The 20,398-nt window shown below is 45.3% G+C and overlaps 1 protein-coding gene across 2 annotated transcripts in view; it reads left to right on the plus strand.

Annotated features, from left to right (window-relative positions):
* The window catches only part of ABCA1 (ATP binding cassette subfamily A member 1), a 99,549-nt gene that overhangs the window by 47,677 nt on the left and 31,474 nt on the right, over window positions 1-20,398 (plus strand). For both annotated transcript variants that reach the window (XM_014958135.1, XM_014958136.1), the window contains exons 6-11: window positions 1,365-1,486; window positions 4,973-5,164; window positions 12,335-12,421; window positions 17,023-17,263; window positions 17,838-17,977; window positions 18,675-18,791. In XM_014958135.1, coding sequence (XP_014813621.1) covers window positions 1,365-1,486; window positions 4,973-5,164; window positions 12,335-12,421; window positions 17,023-17,263; window positions 17,838-17,977; window positions 18,675-18,791 — 899 coding nt within the window. The remainder of the gene's footprint in view (window positions 1-1,364; window positions 1,487-4,972; window positions 5,165-12,334; window positions 12,422-17,022; window positions 17,264-17,837; window positions 17,978-18,674; window positions 18,792-20,398) is intronic.

Here is a 20,398-nt window from a genome sequence, read left to right on the forward strand (position 1 = left end):
ACCCGCAGTGACACCCCCAAACCCCGCTCCCCCCGGCAGTGACACCCCCCCCTCCAGCCCTAGCCCCCTCCCCAGCCTTCTGGAGGGTGTCTGCTTGTGCTTTCTTGGGGAAAAGAGCACGAAGCGGGGGTGGGGGAGCAGTGGGGAGGGAAGTTCTGTTACCGCCGTCCCTTATGGGGGGGTGGAGGGGGGAAAGGTACAAACTTTGGGGTCTCCCTTGCATTACTTTCCCTTCAGAGCCCGCCGTTCCCCACTGTTGGTGGTGGGCTGTGGCACCCTCCCGTCCTGGAGCTGGTGGGGGGGAAGCAGCCTGACGCCTCGCCTGGTTGACTTGTCTGAGCCTGGGAGCCTTCACCCCACTAAATCCCACAAAACTGGCGCTCTCGGCTCACTTCGGCATAGCTGCCTTCCTCACAGCTGCTTATTTATGCATAGTAAAGATAGAACTGTCCTCTCTTTAAAAACAAAACAAAAAAAAAACCAACACCGCAAACCCCCGACAACTAAACCAAAACCAAACTAAATAGAACAACCTGGTCTCCAGAGGTCCCTTCCAACCCTGTGCCATTCTGCGACTCAGTAACCCAAACCAGTGTGAGGGTCAGTTGCTCAAGCTCCAGGTTTGTGAACTTTTATTAGTGTAAGTGGATTATAATTTCCAGATGGTTCCCCCTCCGCTGTGATGGAGATAACAAAGTTGTTTTGAAGTCAAGAGCTAGCTGAAGCGCCGGTGGCTTCAGAAGGTGAAGCTTTTGTGAAAGAAAATGGAATTAAGAAGCATTTGCAGGAATTTTCCTGAGTGGTTAAGATTGCTTCCTAGATCTGCATGTGATTCTGTATCGTTCCTGTGTGGCAGACTTTGAAATTCGTGGTAGAGTACATTTACTGCTAACATAATTAAACACAAGATAGGAAGTCCCCCAGTGGTCTGTGCACCAGCTCGGTCCTGTGTTCGGTTACAACACCACAAAACTGAATCTTTGTGCAGGGCTACTGCTGGAGTAGGTTTCACCCAAGATGAGGGGAGCAGCTTGGTGTGTCTCACTGCATCTGTGTATGTGTGTGCAAATTGAACTGGAGTAATGATGGTAAAGGGAGGTGTTTTTAAAAGTAGTTTGTGTTGGTTCTGTTGTTTTGTTTTTGTTTTTTTTTTTCTTGCAATCAAGACATCATGGATTGACATATCTGAAAGCTGCCAAGGTTCAGAGCACTTTGCCAGCAGCTCCTCTTTTCCCTTTGTGCTATGGTTTGTGTAATACCCTCTTCCCTGTTTGTCAGCTTTACTTTTCCTGTTCAGGGCTCTCACGTGAGTCTCCTTTTGACTTTGCCCTGACCGCCGTGTTGCTTGTTTTGTCCCTTTCCAGACTTGAAACTTCGGGATTTCCTGATTGACAATGAGACGTTCTCAGACTTCCTCCACCATAATGTGTCCATGCCATCATCTGCAGTAGAGGAGCTACTGGATGCGGAGGTCAACCTCCAGCAGGTAAAGAGCACTTTCAGCCACTAACATAACGCTTGTTTGTTTAACCATAGTGCCAAGATCCACAGTGCGGGACCCCTCTGTGCTAGGTGTTGTCCAAACACAGAGGAAAATGTAATCCCTACTTCTCTCTTCCCTCCTGCCTTCAAATTACTGTCTTGCTGCGTTGTAAGCTGTAAAAGCACAATGAGACCCACATGCTAGTGTCTTATCTGCATAAGCAAATAGCCCAGTACCCTTCAGCCTAAACTGAATGTCTTCTTTCCTGTTTCCTCCTTCGCACACATTATCTTGATCTTCAGCGAATTCTATCAAACCATCTGTTTTAGTGCAGTTTGATAATTAATCCTATAAGTTAAGGATATGTTCTATTAAAAACAAAAAGTGAGGTGGAAAAAAAATCTTACCCGTTTTAGGCTGCAAGTTTTACTTTCCTTGAAACTAATTTGCCTGAAATTCATGCCAGTTTAAAAACAGAATTGTACTATGGATGGTTCTGCAAGGTTTTAGCAGCAACAACATAGTCATTCTCCCCCAGGCTGATGGAAAGGCAGAAAGATTCTCAAAGAGCCAAAATTCTAGCTGTGACCTTATGTCATGTGGCTGCCATATTATATCAGCTGTATATGGCAAAGCCAGTGAAAGAAGATGATAATTTTAGCTTTTATATACATAGTATGTCTGAAGGGTGGTGAAAGGGTAATCGGTCGGCTAGCTCTTCCCTGAATGCTTTAAGCTTTGTTCTTCTTTGTGGAATTCTTGTGCTGGTTCTGCCGGGGCACTGGGAGTGGTGGTGTTTATTCTTAATAGCAGTTTGTGCTCTGGGATGGCAGGAAGAACTGATATAAGCAACAGGGCAGTAAGCAGCAGAGGAGGGCAGTGGCCTACCAAATCTTTCTTTGAGCACTTAGTTCTAAGACAGATAATAACTGAGGGGCAGAGCTTTTTCTTCCTGCAGGATGACTTTATCTGACTCACAAGATGGATCCCTTTGATTTTGGTGGAGATCTGACCTCACTACTGAGCTGCATAGTGACTGCAGTATTAATAGGCAGTAGGTGTTTGGTCTCTGTGGGTCACAGCTTCGTTCACGAGGCCATGTAGAAGGGCCTGTTCAGAGTATGCAAACCTCTGCCAGCAAATACAGTCTTCTCCTGCAGCCTGTTAGTGTCCTGTGGTTGCTCAACAAGCCCAGAAGCTACCATCTGCAAGCAAGGAGCTGAAATCACATGGGTCTGTGTTTCACTAGTGTTCCTGTAGTGATAGTGCTCCCACATGCCAAGCAGGGTCATGTATCCAGCATACTGAATGCAGTGGAAATACATGAAAATGGCCAATGCCTTGAGGGGCATGTTGCTTTCTGGTGCAGAGGGGGTGAACCTCATGTTTCTCTCATAGTGGTTCTCATAGCTATGCTCAGGGGTTTGGAAGGAGGCTGGATCATCAGTGGGCAGGCAGTTATTTCATCAAGTCTAGTATGCTGCCATTCTCCAGGTGTGGCCAGACAGCTGTGAATGCGTCTTGGATGGCAGGAGTAGGTCCTATTCCTGTGAAAAGCTGCAGGGGCACAGTGAGGTCCTGAGCCAGGGCTGCAGTGTGGTAAGTTGAATGGTAGTGAGGAGTAAATAGCAATGACCAGGGCATACACTGCCTGGAACAAACCTCCCTTGTTTTATACAGTAGGGACAGTCCCAGGAGAGAATGATGTGAACTGTGAGCACAAAACAGTCACCTCTGACTGCTTTCAGACATGAGCCTGGCATTTTGAGAGTCCTTAAGGAACTTAACCTGTCACTTAGAATATATTTGCCTTTTGAAGACACTGGTATCAGATGACTTGGAATGGTGACAGAGAATTGACTTGCTGTGACTGGGCATTTTAGTTTGTGGGGGATAGGCAGGTCCTTTATTCTGTGGTCCTGTGGTGTGGACCTCCCTGTGATTCGAAAGAATAGTTTTTGCCCACAAGAGCTTAAAGTCCGAGTGGAAAAGGTGGACGGACACAGGGGATGGTGGAAGGGTTTCCTTTACTGAATGAGCACTAAGGCTCTGGGAGACACTACTAGTTTTGAACTGGAATGAGCTCTTAGGCACTGGGAGACCAAGGGGAAGCTGCTTTAAGACTGACCCCGGGTCTTCTGAGTGTCATTCCAGCGCTACAGGAATACTACTTTTTCAGCATGACTGCAGTGGTGCTAGTATCTCTGTTGGCCAAAAAAACACCCAAACTTGAAAAAAGCCAGCCTTTTTGATGTGGGAGCTATCTTGATTTATTCAGTGAGTGTGCAGCATGGAAACCTCCTATTTTTGGAATATGGATGCAGACTAAAGTTAACGGTTTGCACAAGTGTTGCATTATAAATCTCTTCCCTCTCCTGTCAGTTCCATGTGCTTGTTTTCTGAACAGTATGCTTATTACCCCCAGATTATTGATGCCCATTTGGTTTTGAAAGACAAGAAAATTTTAAGACTTACCAGCATGATTCACTAACTATTAGCTCTTCTGCGATGTAGATCAATCCTCTTAAATTGTTGCTGGAAGCTGGTCAATGCAGGCTGGGTATAACAAAAGAATGGAAAGAAGAAATGAAGTGTAAAGCTGTTGTTACCTGTGCATTTAGAATAAAACTGTTTCGTCTGTCTAGCCCCAAGGCAAAAAAAAATATAATTCTTTCCAGTAGAAGACTCTGGATTTTCTTTGTGTTCAGCACCTTTATGAGGTGTGCATCTGTTTGACATGTACCTGTTGTTCAGCAAACTTAAATCCTGTGTCTGACCTTATTAAAAAAAACTGGGTCGTCAGGTTTGAAAGGGACTGGTGATAATTCAGAGGGATTTTATGCATTTATTTCATTAATCGTGTGGTTGCTTGTGGATTAGGAAACATTATTGACAAGAAAACTATCTCCTTAAGTAAACTATGCCTGTGAAAGACTCAAGGATCTTGTCTCTTGTTTGTTGCAGTCAGTAAAGTAATTTATTTTTTTTTCACTGATACTTCAGAGCTAAGGGAGAAGGTGATCCTGATCCTGGACAGCACAGAAAATGTGGCTGGCAGATAAAACTGAGGAGTTTGGGACATAGGTCTCTTGCCCTTCACATACATTTGCCAGACTTTGTCTGGTCACAAGCCCTGTTTTGTTTCTGTGGCTCAGTTCCCAGAAGACTGAAGATTAGGCAATGCATGTACCCTTGGTTGGAGGAAATGGCTGCTGTGGAGGACAGGATCTCTGTTGCTCTGTGTGTGTTTGTGGAGAAGTGGAGAGACCTGCCTCCCCCAGGACTTCTCCCCCATGTACTCAGCAGGGAAACATGTTTTTCTTGGAATTGAGTTGCGCGTGGGTCAGGGCTGCGCAACCTGTAGAGAAGAATGCCCTCTTACCTCTATCTGGAAATATTATGAATGGTTAGTTTTGTCGAGATGATAACCAATTTTGTGCTATAAGCCTTAAATGAAGGGAGACTTACATGCTTTCCCCACTTTTACAGGTTATTGTGTATGGTTACCGAATGCGACTGCGGGATCTCTGCAATAGCTCAACGCTGTCTGAATTTCTTGCAATCCAAAATCAGACGGTGGCCATGGACTCTGAAGCCTTTATTTGCACCTTGCCAAAGGAAAAACTCCAAGCAGCCGAGCAAGCCTTCCGTGCTAACCTGAATCCTTTGAAGCCTCTTCAGGTGAGTCCACTGGTCCCACCTGTGAGAGGCTATTGTTGACACAGTGACATTTTCTAGGGCTTGCAGTCCGGGAACTAATCCTTGCATTTCCAGAGTGAACTGTTCATTGGCAGTAAGAAAGAAGAAAGATTGTCTTTATCACTGGAGCATGAACAACATTGCTTCTTCCTGTCATTCTTAGCCTTCCTGTTGCAGTGTGGTACTTGCAGAGCATAAATGTGTGTGGTCTGCAGTTCAGAGGAAAATATTTATGTCGCATAGTAACAAACAGGTTCTTGGTTGTCCCTGTGTTCTGGTCAGATGTTGTGTCTTGGCTGGAGTGAGCCCAGATGTTAGACTGAACGGTGCCGAGTGCTAACACCATCACCCTCTGCCTTTACCATGAAGCTACTGAGAGCAGAAGTTTCTAGCGAGTGGCAAGCCAAGTTTTAAAGTCCCGTTTCAAAGGTTGACCAACTGGTTTTGGAACAGGAATTCATAAAGTCAGGAAAATACGTTATTTAGGGGGTGATTGGAGACTGGAGCAGATGTAGCTGTTTATCTAGGAAACCCCAGTGACGCTTCATTAGAGGTCCAAAATACCTGATACAGTACAAGAGTTTGAGGAAGTTAGTGCTGGAAATATCAGTAGAGAGAAGGAGGGACTGTTCTCTTACCCACTAAAACAAGCACTCCTTTGTCTGCTATAAAAGAAATAAATGTTTGGGCTTTGTGAGTTTCCAGATTGATGAGTCTTTCAGGACTGAAAATCATGTACCACTTGCTTGGCTTTGTCCCCAGTCAAAGAGGGTCACTATCAAGTACTGGAATCATATTACTCTTCTCCACAGTACATAGTGGTCAGCTACCTCTCTGCGCAGCTCATCTTCCGTTTTCCATGTGTCCTCAATCTGTATTTTTTCTTTCCTCCTGGAAGAGCAAGATAATCGTGACCATTAAGAGATGAGGTAACAGCACTAAAATTGTCCCTATAACAAAGATGGGCTGTTTGAAAAGATACGGCTATAAGTGGTTTCTTACTTCAGTTAGATGTACGTGCATTCATTTTCTTTAAATCATTCAGAGATGCTAGGCTTTTGAGGACCAAAGGGGATGGAAATAGCTGGCTATAGTACAACTCAGTATTGGTCTTCTGAGCCCTCTGGAGACTCAGTCTTACTTCTCTGATTTATGGAAGTCTCTACAGCTTAGCTGACAGAAGCAGGTACTGAGTGTGTCTGTGTATTTACATCTATATTGTTTGTTGGTGAAAAAAGGGAGTCATAAACCACTCTGTGCCACTTGGCAACAGCAAAGTAGATTAAGACATTATGTGCAATTTTGAGGGACTTCCGAGAAACTGGCTCATGATCTTGGCTTGAAAGGAAAAAAAAGCTCAAGTCCAGAAGCCAGCTGTTCTAAACCTGCCGCATACTGTACACTGTCTTGTAAAGGTCCACAGTTTTCCTCAGAAAAATGTCATAGACTACCCTCTAGTTAAGCTGCTGTAATGCATCCCCGAGTGAAATAAATGCCCACTGGCTTCAATGTAGCCAGGCAAAATGACTAAATTAACTCGAGGATCACAACAAACACATTTGAAACTTAGTGTCTTTAAAGGCTAGGAAGTGCCTTGACCTGCAGTAACCTCTGTGAACAAAAAGGGAACTTTCTGTTCATGAACAAAGGGTGCTTTTGACATAGCATATCATTAAAGGCACTGTGGGGCAAATCTTGGACACGCACACTGAAGACAGCATGCACCTTATCTACTACAGAGCCTGTAAACCAATGCTAACAATTTGCTCAGAGATGTATTTTTAATTTTTTTGCTTAATCCTCTTGATGTACTTCACAGCATGGCATTTCAGTAAGGAAAAATAAGGGCCAAATAAAATGCAAGTTCAACAGCAATTCAGAGGCAGGTTCTTTGGGTCACGTAATGGGACGTGGGCTCCAATGGTTGCCACATTCTGTGATTTATGGAGAGGCAGCATCTTAATATGATTAGGTCAATACAATTGGGGTGAAAAGGACTTGAAAGTGCATGCAGGAGCTCTGTAAACTCAGCACCCAGGGCTTTATTAGTAAAACAGGAAGTTTTGCCACTGGCAAGTAGAGTGACTCTAGTTTCTTGAACTATCTTAACCCAGAAGACTCAGGCCAGCATTCACCTGCTTGTTCCTGCCCCTCTGCATTCCTGTCTGCTATTCCCTCTGCAAGACTATGCAGTAAATTGCATTACAGAATTCATAGGGGTTAAAAGTTGCTGACCTGATTGTGTGCTTACACAAGCACTTGTGCTGAAATGTGAAACATTTCAGGTGGAAGGAGAGGGTGCAAGATTGAGAACCCAGGATATGTGTGGGGGTAGGGGCTGAGACCCTGATATCAACACTGGTTTCTGCTGCCTTAAAGTGTGTGTGCGTATTTGCAGCCTGAGGGAAACAGTAACTCAAACTCAAAACAAAACAGTAATTATTAGCAAATTATGGACAGAGCACACTTTTAAAAAGGAAACTAAAGTGTGTGCTTGGTGAAATGCATGAGCTCTAAATGTCACAGCACTGTTAAGGAAGTTTTTATTTTTTTAAAAAGAAAGGCAGAAAGTCAATGCTTTCCTTTACATACATGCTCATCAGCTCTATCTAGAACAGCTTGAGGGTTGTTGGCAATAGTATAGTTAAGACAAAGAAGGACTTCTAATTAAAATTTTCTGCTAGGTTTTCTAGCTCTGCCACTGATCCTTTGTATGACTTCAATTTAGCCTGCTCTGTCAGATTATAAAGCAGAGCCAGGCACATAGAGGCATGGTAGGGAGGTTAAAGTGTGTCTCCTTATTCTTTCTTATGTAAGAACCTATTTGGAGTGGGCTCTTCAGATCAAAACCCAGCAGAATATCTGGGAGTGATCACAGGGTGCCAAGGCAGAGGATCGGCTTTCCTTCTTGACTGAGTATTCACTCCACTAGAAGCAACAAATATTTCAAGAAGTCAAATTCCCTTTTCTAGGACCCATGTCTTCATTCTGTGAAGCCTTTTGGCCAACAGTAAGTACTGTGGGGCATAGGACACCTTGTACAAGCCCCTTGTGGACACATTTTCCCTTTTTTGAGCTTTTCCTTGCACTGGGTGTAGTCAGTGAGACTATGTGAGGCAGGAGAAGCTGGTTTGAGCAGAACAGTGAAATAGCACATATAACTGCATGCATGCAGATTTCCTTTTCATCTTTCTCCCTGTGCTAGGACAACATTTCTCCCATGGAAGAAATACACAGTTCGGGAAAGGTTACAGGCAACTGTGGTTAGCAAAAGCAATGGCAGTAAGTCAGAGGTATCCCACTGGACTGGTAGTGTGATGGGTGGTGACTGCCTTGTGTCATAAAAATATCTGTATGTAGTACAGCTTTCCCACTGAAAATCTCCCCAGTTTTGAGAATTATTTGGGGGGAAGGCTAAATGACGAAGACAATTTGAATTGGTCCTGTGGGATTTCATCTCTGCAGCACTGCCTAAGTAGGGCTTTTCCACACTCACTTCCAGTGGTGTGGGTGTGTAATAAGCCATAAATATGTTGTGGTTTATGTACTACAGTGGTCCTTGAAGGAGTGTGGGTGAGCACGTGAAAATCCAATTGTTTTTTTCTGCCTTCGTAATGCGGGTGGTATTTTGTCGTATGGTTAGCATGATCTAAGCATTGAATAATAAATGCATTCCAGTTGAAAAACGGCTTTAGAAAAGGTCTCTCAATGTAAATACATGCCGCAACTGAACTTGTGGCTTTTCTTGCTCTTTTGAGAGTGTTTTCAGTCAAGCACAATGATATCATGGTTTTAAGCAGCTGTACTTTGGGACTTCCACTCCCAGGAAACAAACACAGAAGTTTAAAGCATGTGATTTTTCTGCAAGGTTCAGTGTAAAATTTCTGCTGAGATCAGTATAAAGTTGTCATAACTGTTTCAAAACAAACATGCGGAGTGGTGTCTTTAAGCAGAAACGGTTAGCTGTGTGATGCAGGCAGTGGCTGAGTTTTGTTCTGACTTTCCAACACTTCAAATGCGTGCATTCTCTTGAATATTGAGGAAATGGGAGTTCTCCATCCCTTCTAGCAGAAGCTGGCGGGTGGGCTTATTCAAGGCTTGTCTTGACTGTGCAGTGAATTCTAGTCATCTTAAGTATTTGTCTCCTTTTTGAGTCTTACAGCACGCATGTAAAAGTGCACCAAGTCCACTCTGTGTGATCTGTGCCTCAAGAGTATTATGATGCTGGCGGCCCCAGAAGAGGAGACCAGATGAAGCCATGACTTCACAAGCCACTAACACAGTCATTGTACAGGGCAGCTCTGTTCAAAACCTGCTAGCACGTTGTCTTTCCACAGTGTGCCTTGAAAAGACAGGTGATGTTTTTACAGCGTTTCCCTGGAAAATGAGTCATTCCCCTCTCCCCCGCAATGTATTGCAGACACCTATTAAAGACACCCTCACAGTGGGACCAATCATACGGGAGCTGCCCAAATCTACTGACTCGTATGAATGTAATGAACTACTTAATAAGCCACTGCGAAGAGTTATTTTTCAGGGAAATTCATGACATGCTTGTCTGCACAAAGAAGACTGGCCACTCGTGACTGACTTTTGGCTTTGTCTCTGGAGATAGGACTTTTGAGAGGCTCCCTGAGTGGTCTTTGGGGTGCGAAGCATGATGGTAAAGAAAGCAAAATTCCTTCCGTAGCAATGACATCATGCCGAGTTCTGGTGAGAAGTGGACTTGCAGTGCTGTGAATTTGCTGGGGAAGAAAAGTCAGGGTGAGGAGTGTGAAAGGATAGGTGGGTTTTCCTTACAATTCAGGGTAAGGTTTGCAAGCTCCGTGACTCACCTAAAACTCGTATACTGGGTCAGACCAAAGTCCTGTTCAGGTCAGTGTCCCCCCAAGTGCTAGTCAGTGGTGTCCCATAATGGAGGCACGTGAAAGAATGCAGCCATAAGGCCAGCATATAACAACATGTCCTTAATGTAATGTCCTGTTTTTCAGTAGCTTGTAAGTCAGACTTTCTCAGCTACCACTGGGATCTCGGTCTTTTGTAGCACTTGATAGGCTTAGAAGAATTCATTAAAAAAACAAAAACTTTTCTCAAACCCACATTAACTTTTGGTACCTTCAGCGTTGCATAACATCTACTGAATTTATCCATTTTGACCAAATTGTGTGTGCAGCAGTTCCTTTGGTTTGTCTTAAACTGATCTTTTCACTGGAAGCCCTCTATTGCAATGAGCAATCCTCCCCTGTTTCCATTCTCCGTCCCATTTATGATTCCACAGACCTCTGTCATAACCTCTATTTGTCATTACAGGTCTCATTGGAATAACTGTTGTCTATTGTTCTTCCTTCAGAAGCCATTCTTATCTTGAATCCTACTTGATGCCTATTTCTGTATTTGTGTTCCTTCGGAGATGGAGGACCCAAAATTGCACATAGAACTTGAGAACAGGGATCGCACAGTGGATTTATATTGGTGTTGATCTGTCTCATCATTATAATTCTAAGATCTCCCTTTCTGAGTGGCAGTAGTTAGTTCAGAGCCATCAGAGGTTATCTTAAGGTAGAACTGCCTGCTCCCTATGTACTCTACTTTGCAGCACTGAATTTCGTCTGGCACTTTATAACTGTGACAGCATGAGGCCTTTCACTAATCCTTTGCAATTGGCTTTTGCCTTTTCACTGTTCTGAACCAATTAGTATCATCGGAAAACTCTTTCTCATGCACCTTGTCCCTGAATCGCCTCTGGATACAGTGAACAACATGAATCTGTAGAGCTTGGTGAGGTATATGGAGCTGAACAAGCACAACTACTGTTATGCATGAACCTAGGACTTTCTACCTCATCCTGTTTCTAAAGTGGTAGTACAGCTATGTAGCTTTGATATTTGATATTTCTTTAAACTTGAAGGTCTTTAAGGTCTCAGCGTGGGGGGTTTTAGTTGCTTTTCTTTTAGCCCAAGTCATGTGTTTTGATTTATCCAAACCCTAAGGACTGCATTTAGTGGTGGTATGGACTCCACAGAAGTTAGAACCTCCCTGAATTTGTAACTGGCTTTGGAGCAGGCACTAACTTTGGACTCAGAAAAGCTGAGTCTTAAATGCCCCAGCAAATCAGTGGAACAGTGCCCATTTACACCAGCTGACACTGACCAGGTCTTAACCACCTTCCAGCAAATCACAAGAACAAGTGAAAGCTTCCAGACTTTGCTTAACCCATGAAAGATGTGAAAATGAAAAGGTTCAGCCCAAAAGATGCATGCTAAAGTCAATGGCCTTGGCTGTTCTTTTGTGTGTCACAGTGCTATAACTTTGGCATGCTTTCAAATGCTGCAACGTGTAGCTGCTAACATGAAATCTTTGGAAATGACTTTAATCTTCATTCCCTTGAAAGAAGGATGGTCTAGTGTTTCCCATGTGAACAGAAGGGAAAAAGAATGATACAAACCAAAACCCAGACCTGGCAGTTGCATGTAGAGCAGCTGGAAACAAGTTGTCGTCCTTGCTGCATATCCCTGCTAGAGCTGATAGTTTTCTGAAAGCTGTGCCTTCCACTTCTGGAAGCCTGTCAGTCTTTCTCTTGTGATGATGGTGAGTGTCAGCTGTTTCATGGAAGCTGGTTGTTTTAAAATACACCCTTGGTTTAGATAAAAAATGTCAAGGCCTGATGGGAGGACTTGAGTGCTGAAGATGATGTACACTGCAACAGGAATTCTCTGTATCTGAGCTGCTATCTCTGGAGCCCACTGAAAGCTTGTGTCTACCAACTGGTCTCTTGGTCCTTTGTGTAGACTTTGTATCCCCTTTTTAGCACTGGCTTGCAGGATTTCAGGTCTATCTACATGCTGTCCTGCAGGCTGTGCAAGCCATCCTTTATGCTGGAAGTATATGTGCATGCACTTAACACTTCATTTGGCATCTATGTACCTAACCTGTGAGGGAGGAAAAGGGTCTCACCATTGCACTGGGGGGTGCTGAAGCCCGGGATAGTTTAAACTGAAGGGTGTGCAGAAAGCCGGCTCAGTCTTCCCCTTCAAGCCCTCTGCCGTGTGAACAGTCCTCACTACTGTTCCTTCACAAGGATGTTCACAAGAGTTTAATTTTTTTGTTTGTGTCTTGCAGTGACTTCTAGTTTCCTTTTTTCCCTTCCTGCAGGGACGACTTTCTTTCAATTCCTCCTTGCGGGATTTGTCGGAAACTGTGGAAGCTTTGAGAGGGAGCCTTGGGAAGCTTGTTAAAGAGGTAAGGAGTGCCTCCATGTCAGGCGAACACACCACCGTGGTTGCTGTGGTTGCCTGCGATCGAGTGTAAGAAGCACGAGTCTCCTTGATGCAACTGGAAGTCAGATCCCTGGCTTGTTTTGAAACTTCCTCCCCATCCTACAGCCATTCTCCCTGTGCCAGTAGTGGCAGCATACACTCTGTAACCCCTTGGAACTTCACATTACAAACACCATGGTAGTTTATTATATGCATGGCTAAAGATCCTTGTGGGAAAAACAGGAATTAAGACATTTTCTGTGGGGTTTGCCTTCTCAGCAGAGGCACAACTGTTGGGCTTGCAATACATCTGCTGCCTAGCAGTGCCTTAAAAACTGCCTGTGGAGGTTTGCCTCCTTTCTAGTTGTTTTGACTCAGGTGCCAGCAATTGTTGTTGGGTTGTTACTTGATTGTATCTAGTAGTCTCTTGGTTTGGTGAGGGTATGGAGAGAGAGGTGTTGTGGCTGTCCTAATCTAAACTAGTAGCTGTAGGCTACCGTTCGCTCTTTGCCTAACTAGCTTTTGGGGGCAGAGATTGTTTTCCCGTCTTTGTGGGACACTCAGGGCAATGGCATCGTGACACTGGCTGAGAGGGGCTCTGGCAAAATATAAATAGTGATTTGCAGAGGCAAAGTAACATTATAGAGACTGCAAGTATTTGTTTTTGCAGGTGAAACGATGGATTAAGAAAAAAAGCTCTGAGTGCCTAGTGCGAGTCAAAAGTCTAAAACTAGGAGGGGAGGGGGGGGTGGCGGCAGTTGAGCCGAAAACTTATCTTGGTTGCTTTTTGGCTGGCTCTGACTTTGAAGTACTGCTACTAGGGCAAAAACATTCTCTCCCTGCAGCAGAAATCACAACCATCTAAACTAAACAATGCTGCCGCCGCCGCCTCCTCCCCTGCGCTAGTCCTGTTCCGCCTTTGCATCAGAGCGAGAGCGCTCCCAGCCCTGAACGGCAGTAACCTCTGGGAGCAGGCACAAGAGCGGGTCACTTCAGGTTAGCCCGCGCTCCACTCCCACGGAGGGACGGCTGCCGGGAGCCAGACCCATGCCAGCCAACAATTCCTGGCACCCGTCCCTCCCCGAGTCCCACAACCTGCCGCCGGGTCCCATTTACAGTGAAATTAAGACGATTCCAGGATCGGCTTCAGTTAAGACCATGGCAGAGCTCTTGCTGCTAACAGGGGGGCTGCCCTTCAGAGTTTGATTACAGCTGTTTCCCGTTACGTCACTTCAGCTTGCCTTTTTTTTCTTGTCTGGGATAAAAATAATTGAAACCATGTGATACTCAGTTTGCTGATGTGGCCGAAAACGTCCCAGGGTAATGTGCCTTTTGCTTGGCAGCTGTTTTGGGTAGAACTACCTTTTATTCTGCCCTATTGCTGTGCAAACAAAGGCAGCTTTTTCCCCTGCGTACAGCCTGAGCAGCTCCAGATGGCTTGACCGAAAGTTACTTCTTATTGTCTGGCAGGCTGATTTCTGTGTGAAAAGGAGGGACTTGCTCCCTTGTTTCGAAGGGCAGCAGCTTGAGGGGGTGGAGAGAACTATTGTTTGTGCCATGTCTAGGAGCCTTTCTAGCAAGGAATTTTAATTAGAGAATGGTCTGAACAAAATATTTGTCTCTGAGTGTGGGGATTGATTTGATCTGTGTCCCTGGGCTCTTTAAATCAACCCAGGAGGGCAGATTAAACACCAACAGCAAGGGCAACTATTAAAGAACACCAAGAGCAAGGGCAACTATTAAGAAACACTTCAATAGCTGGGTCTGGTGTCTCAGAGAAGAAACAGCTCAGTAACCCTTCACACGCAAGCTGCTTGCTTCCAGTGGTGTGAATAGAGCAGCTCTGCATGTCAGCTGTAAAGTTGCTGGTGCCAAAGATTAAATAAGGGTGCTTGCTCAAACTGTTTTAAAATCATGTGTAAAAATGTATTTGCTAACACAATCCCTCTGCAAGGTGGTTAACACCTCATATGGTCATGGGAATTAGTTGCACTTCCTATTTGTGTACCTTTGCTCACGTTAGGGAATGGATGGTACTTCAGCTAAAGCAGCTGACTTTTTGGTACCTGAGGTAAAATAGCTGATTTTTTCCTCAGCAAAACCTCACTAAGGGGTCCCTGTGAACTGCACAGTCAAACTGTCACGCCTGAAATGCAGCCTTGGCCTTTTGGGTGAGGAATCATCAAATCCAAAAATCCACGTGAGCATATCTAACCAACAGAAGGTGCTGTGTGACATTTCTTTGGTTCACCTCCCATCATGCCAGTGTCCTGTCAGTCACAACCTGTGAGGCTGGATCGAGTGGCAGCAGGGTGCAGACAAGGGCAGCAGTGAGTGGTGAGGAAATGAAAGTACACTTGAAGCAGTCACTCTGGACACATGTACTGAATCCCCAGGCTTTTAGCTGTTCTCACAGCTGTCTTCCATCATATCAATGTGTCATGTGTTTTCAGGCAGCTAAAAATAGAGGCTCCTTTTGTGTATGTGACACATAGTGGCTGTTCTTTAGCATCAAGAATTTTAGTCCAGATGTTGATGCATCTAAAGCATGCCCAGTGCTACAGATGAACACAAAGGGTCAGGTTTGCCTCCCAGGGTAAGGCCAGAGACTCTGGGTGTCCTCTCCTTGGGTGAGTTTGGATTGAATTGTTCCAGCACACTGTCACTTTCTGTATTGTTGCTGGCTGGCTTCACCAGCTGTCGTAGTCTGCATTTTATTTAAACAAAGGTGACAAAATCAATACACAGGGAGCAAAGCTGGCAGGTGCTCTTGGACTCTTGTTACTGTCTCTGAAACCAGTGCATTTGGGCCACAGCATCTGAAGCTGTTTCTGAGATGCAGCTGATGAGCAGTTACAGATAGGTGTTTTGGCAGCTCTGTGTGCCCTTATTAGTGCATGTGCTGTTCTGGGCAGCACAGGAAGAACATCCAAGTTGATGTCACCTGATACTTTGGTAGCAGTCAAGAAATCCGATCAAATGCTAGAAAAGATTTTTTAAAAGGGGATAGAGAACCAGCTGTAAGATGTTACCATGATACTACATAAAACTGTGGATTGCCCTCCTATTCGATACGGAATACAGATCTAGGCCCTTCCTCTGCAATTAAAAGGATAGCAGAACTGGAAAAAGCTCCTAGAAGGGTAGTTAGGACATTGAGAAGTGGAATGATTTTCTCACAAGGAACAAGGGAGTAGGCCAGGACTCATCAGCTTGGAAAAGAGATGAGTTGGGGATATGACAGAGGTCTAGAGAGTTGATTGGCCCAAAAAAAAAAAAAAGAGATAGGGATTGAATATTCACTACCTCTTCCAGTAAAAAAACATGGCACCAAATGGAGCTAACCATAGCCAAGTTATGGAGAGAGGAGAGGAGGTTCTTTCCAGTGACATGTTGGATGTTAAATACTTGCGGAAGTTCAAAACTCCAGGAGTTTACTGTGGAAGAAATTCATTGAGGGTTAGGAAACAGAAATTCTCTGAGCTGAAAATAAATGGGAGCTGCAAGGTTACTTGCGGGAAATATCCTACACTCTTGCCCTTGCCTTATTTTTTCCTAACATCCACTTATTGTCATTGTCACAGAGGTTACTGAGATAAACAGACTTCTAGTCTGTCTGGACACACCTCTGCTGATGTTCTTACATCTCCAGATGAGCAATGCTTGGCTGTAGTGTGAAACCAGTGCTCATGGAGGTGCGTTGCTTTTTCCATTGTGGTGAGCTTGGCCATGCTTCTGACTACAGCATTATTAATGCAGTGAGTGTCTCAGGCTGTGTGCCTGGTACTTCTGTTTATGACACATTGCAGGTAGATGCTTATGCCAGACAAATGAGCCTGGAGGTATCAATCATCCCGACCAGTTGTGTATTGTCACCTTGAGCCTGGTGTCAGGCCTGCTGGGCAGGAGAGGGCTCCTTGATGTGGCTGGTTGTGTGCACAGCTCATGCTGCTCAGGCTGCAGCTGGGCTTGTTTCAAGGGTTTTCTGGGAATGCTGTTTACAACAGGGCGGTGAGATGCAGGGGCAGGGACAAGCAATACCTATCTAGGAGGTCAAACTGGCTGCCTGGTGTAAATCAGTGGAGGCTTGCTAACCTTGGTGGTGTTGTGCCAGATGACACTGCTGGGGCCTGCAGCTCATCCAGTCTGTGTCCCATGAGTTGCACTCAGTGTTGTTCCTTACTCCCTCTTCTGACTCAGTGCACCCACCCTAGCTGACTTGAGGGGGCTGCACGGGAATGTGAGCTTTGTTGTGCAACTGGGAAGACAGGCAGCTTCCATGTGAGAGGGCAGGGAGGGCAGGAACCACCCACAGCACTGGAGGAGAAAACTTAAAAGTAAAGAGCTTGGCAAGGGCAAGTTCCTTCTGCATACACAGAAGAGACTTCTCTGTATGTCACCCCACTGTGGCAGGGGTAAATGTACTTTCCCTGGTCTTCACTGTTGATGTTGCATTCAAAGGGGTTCTCATCTGGTCAAAAGAGATGTGTGATTTGAAGGAAAGTGGCAAGATCTTCAAGATCTTCTTTTGTTAACCCTGTTCCTATCTCTGCTTCCGTTCTCTTTTCCCACCTTCTCCTCCAGTTGCTAAGCATGAAGAGCTGGAGCGACATGAGGCAAGAGGTGATGTTCCTGACCAACGTGAATGCTTCAAACTCCTCTACCCAGATCTACCAGGCTGTGTCACGCATTGTGTGTGGCCATCCTGAAGGTGGAGGGCTCAAAATTAAGTCCCTCAACTGGTATGAGGATAACAACTACAAAGCACTGTTTGGAGGCAACAGCACTGAAGATGATGTAACTAACTTCTATGATAACTCCACAAGTAAGTGTAACCCTGGCATAGCCTAGGGTCCTATCTACTTTATGGGTGTCATCACTAGTGTTTCCCAAACTTCCACAGATGAAGCAGGTTGTCCTAAGGGACAGCGTACCTTCCACTGTTTCAGAAAAGCATGTATATGCCACCTCCTGCCCATTTCCTTAAGGCCAGTGAGGACATCACCGTGCAAGGGATTCCCAAGGGCCTTTTGTAGAGTCCACAGAAGGGAGAGGGAGCACAGTCACGTGCAGCCATTGGAAATCTGGCCTTTTCTGGACAAACTTTGGTCATGCTGTGCAGTGGGGTTGTGGGAACTGTGCAGAACTAGCACACTAGAACGGCTCTAAGAGGAGGCTGGAGGCTGCCTGGGTGCTCCGTGTTTGCTGGGCAGACTGCGAAGGCTTGGACTGAAAGGGGCGCTTTGTGGAGCTTTGCAGCAGATGAGGGGTTTTGAGCATCTGACAAATGCTGTGCTTTCAGCTGTGACTGTCCGTTAAAGCCCACACAAGTGGGGCATATGCCTTTTGCAGTTGTCACTGTGCTGTTCAGCTTCTCACCTTTGTCCTCTCCTCCTCAGCACCCTACTGCAATGAGCTGATGAAGAACCTGGAATCCAGCCCGCTTTCCAGGATTATCTGGAGGGCTTTGAAACCACTGCTGATTGGGAAGATCTTGTACACTCCAGACACACCAGCCGTAAGGAAGGTCATGAGTGAGGTAACTCTAGCCCTATCTTCTGATATATAGTATGAGGTATGTTCTCTGGCTGGGCAGCTTAGCTGCTCTGTGTTAAATTGGGCCCAAACACGAGCCTAGAAAGGATTGCCTGCAAAGTACAGACTCTTTTGTCTCTTGCCTCCCATGCATCTGCTGTTGAAGGCTCAAGGAGAAAAGGCCAGGCTGAACTCTTTGTCTAGAGTTGACTGGAAGCTTTTCTGATGGTGCATTTTGATTATCCACAGACTTTGCATCTCTGATGTGGGATATGGGAGTGGGGAAGACCTTGATAAGCCTTCAGGTGTCCTTCCTCTCCTCCACTGCAGGCTCGTCAATGGATCCTTAATCATTTCCGATTGTGGTTTACCTAATGTGGTCTCTAATTCCCCAAGCTCCTTCAGCAGGACTTTTCTAGCGCAGAGGGGAGGGGCTGCCTCTGTGTGTCCTTCATCTGCAAGGCAGAGTCATTCACCACCAAACCTTGAAAGGCAGTGCTCAGCCACAAGCATCCATACTCCCTGTTGTTTTCCTTCCAAGTGTGCTTGATTTTCCCTACTCTGGTCCTTGCAGAAGCTGGGCTGCTGTTTGAATATAAGCAACACCCGGTACTTCTCATGAGAGGTCAATGCACCCTCTTAGCCCACAGTGGATCTCAGCCAGCTTTTGGAAATAACCTTCTTTTCCTCTTTGCCAACAGGTGAACAGGACATTCCAGGAGCTGGGTGTGTTTCGTGACCTCGGGGGGATGTGGGAGGAGATAAGCCCAAAGATTTGGACGTTTATGGAAAGCAGTCAGGAAATGGATCTCATTCGGGTCAGTATGCTGTCCTTGCCAGAGCCACTACTGTTGTCTTCTGCAATAAGTGATGAAAATTTATTTTCGATGGTGCCTCAGTGCTGAGCTGGGCAAATAAATAGTATGGATGAGATACCTTCCTTGAAAACATGTGATTGTACCAATCTTGCACTGTACTTGGCATTTGCTCCTTCATGTAGCGACCTACTGCAAATAGGAGCAGTGCGAGTTTAACACCTGTTTTTAGTCCGCTGCTGTGGGCAAATCGGCTGTTTCTTCCACACCATTGCCCTGATGCGGTATGGATATCTGGCTTGGGGTACTTCTGTAAGTTGGGGACCCTGTGGGGTTGGTGACATGTTCAGCTCCCTGTGCTGTGCACTTCTTGGCAACAGTGGTCTCATGATAGCAGCAAAGCGAGTGGTCACATACCTAGATCAGATCCTGGAAGGTGCCAGGTGGCCTAGGGCCCCGTTGGGTGCAGTCGGAATTGAGTGGCTATCATGCTAGACCTGAACCTACATGCCTGGCAACAAATCTTGTAAAAACTTAATTTGGAATTGCGTGGTATGCTTAATTTAGTAGTACTTGAGAGAAGTATGGGAGAAGAGCAAACTTCACCCAACAGCTGATTGCTTCTTAATGTGCCATGAATGCTAGACCATGAAGAAGGGTCTGGGGAGTCTGTTCAGATTTGACATGCTTTCTGCTAGCCAGTTGGCTCCCTGGAGCATTGTGCCAGGTGTTAAACCTGCATTACTGGAGCATTATCTGCTTAAGTGGCTGTCCTGGTTTGAGGCTTAGTTTACTGTTGCTTCCCTCAGGTGCAACTCTAAGGGGTGGGTGTGCTGATGTCTTTGGCAGCACAATGATGTAAAACTGGGCTAGTGCAACAGAGACACAGTTCTAGAGTAGTTTTTCCTGTTGTGTCTGCAAGGTGGCTGGTTGGGTGTCATTGTGTAGCTGTTACACAGAAGCCTCCCCAGGTCTTCTAAGCCTTGAAGTTCATTCCTTGTTTACCCTAATGTAATGCTGTGCTGAATAGTCTCTGACCTGCCCTGTTGACATACTAGAGGACCAGAGATATCATTTTCATCACTCCTGTGCCTCTGTTGCCTTTATGAAAATTAATTCCCTAGATGTTGCCATAAGGGACTTGAGAATTGGGGCCACCAACTGTAAATTGAACCATTTGCTTCAGAGAATGCAGACAAAAAAATCAGGATTTGGGCATTTGTTTGTAGTTGTATCCTTTGAAAAGTGAGTGTTGCTGCGTTTTTTATTGCTTGTGGGTTTTTGTTTGTTTTTTTTTTTTTTTCAAATGGGCCCTGAAATTTTCTGGGTTTGTATTTTATGCTTCTTGTTAAACCTGCTGGCTATGGTGGTCAGTCCTTGATCTTCCCAGCAGTCTGGTCTCCTGTTCTCTATTGGCAAGGGAGCAGGAGTTCATTTGTTGCTGACTTGTTGTGCAGTTGGTGTAAGCAGAAGTACTTCGCTGTCAATGCCTGGGCAGCTCCTAGACAGCATCCCGTTTAGTTTAGAGGTGCAGCACAGATCACTTGTATGTGAACAGGCTGAAACATAAAGTTCCCTGTTTGTGGCTGCTTTCAAGGGGGAGGTCAGTC

This window comes from Calidris pugnax, unplaced genomic scaffold, assembly GCF_001431845.1.
Source record: "Calidris pugnax isolate Ruff unplaced genomic scaffold, ASM143184v1 scaffold317, whole genome shotgun sequence".
NCBI lineage: Eukaryota > Metazoa > Chordata > Aves > Charadriiformes > Scolopacidae > Calidris > Calidris pugnax.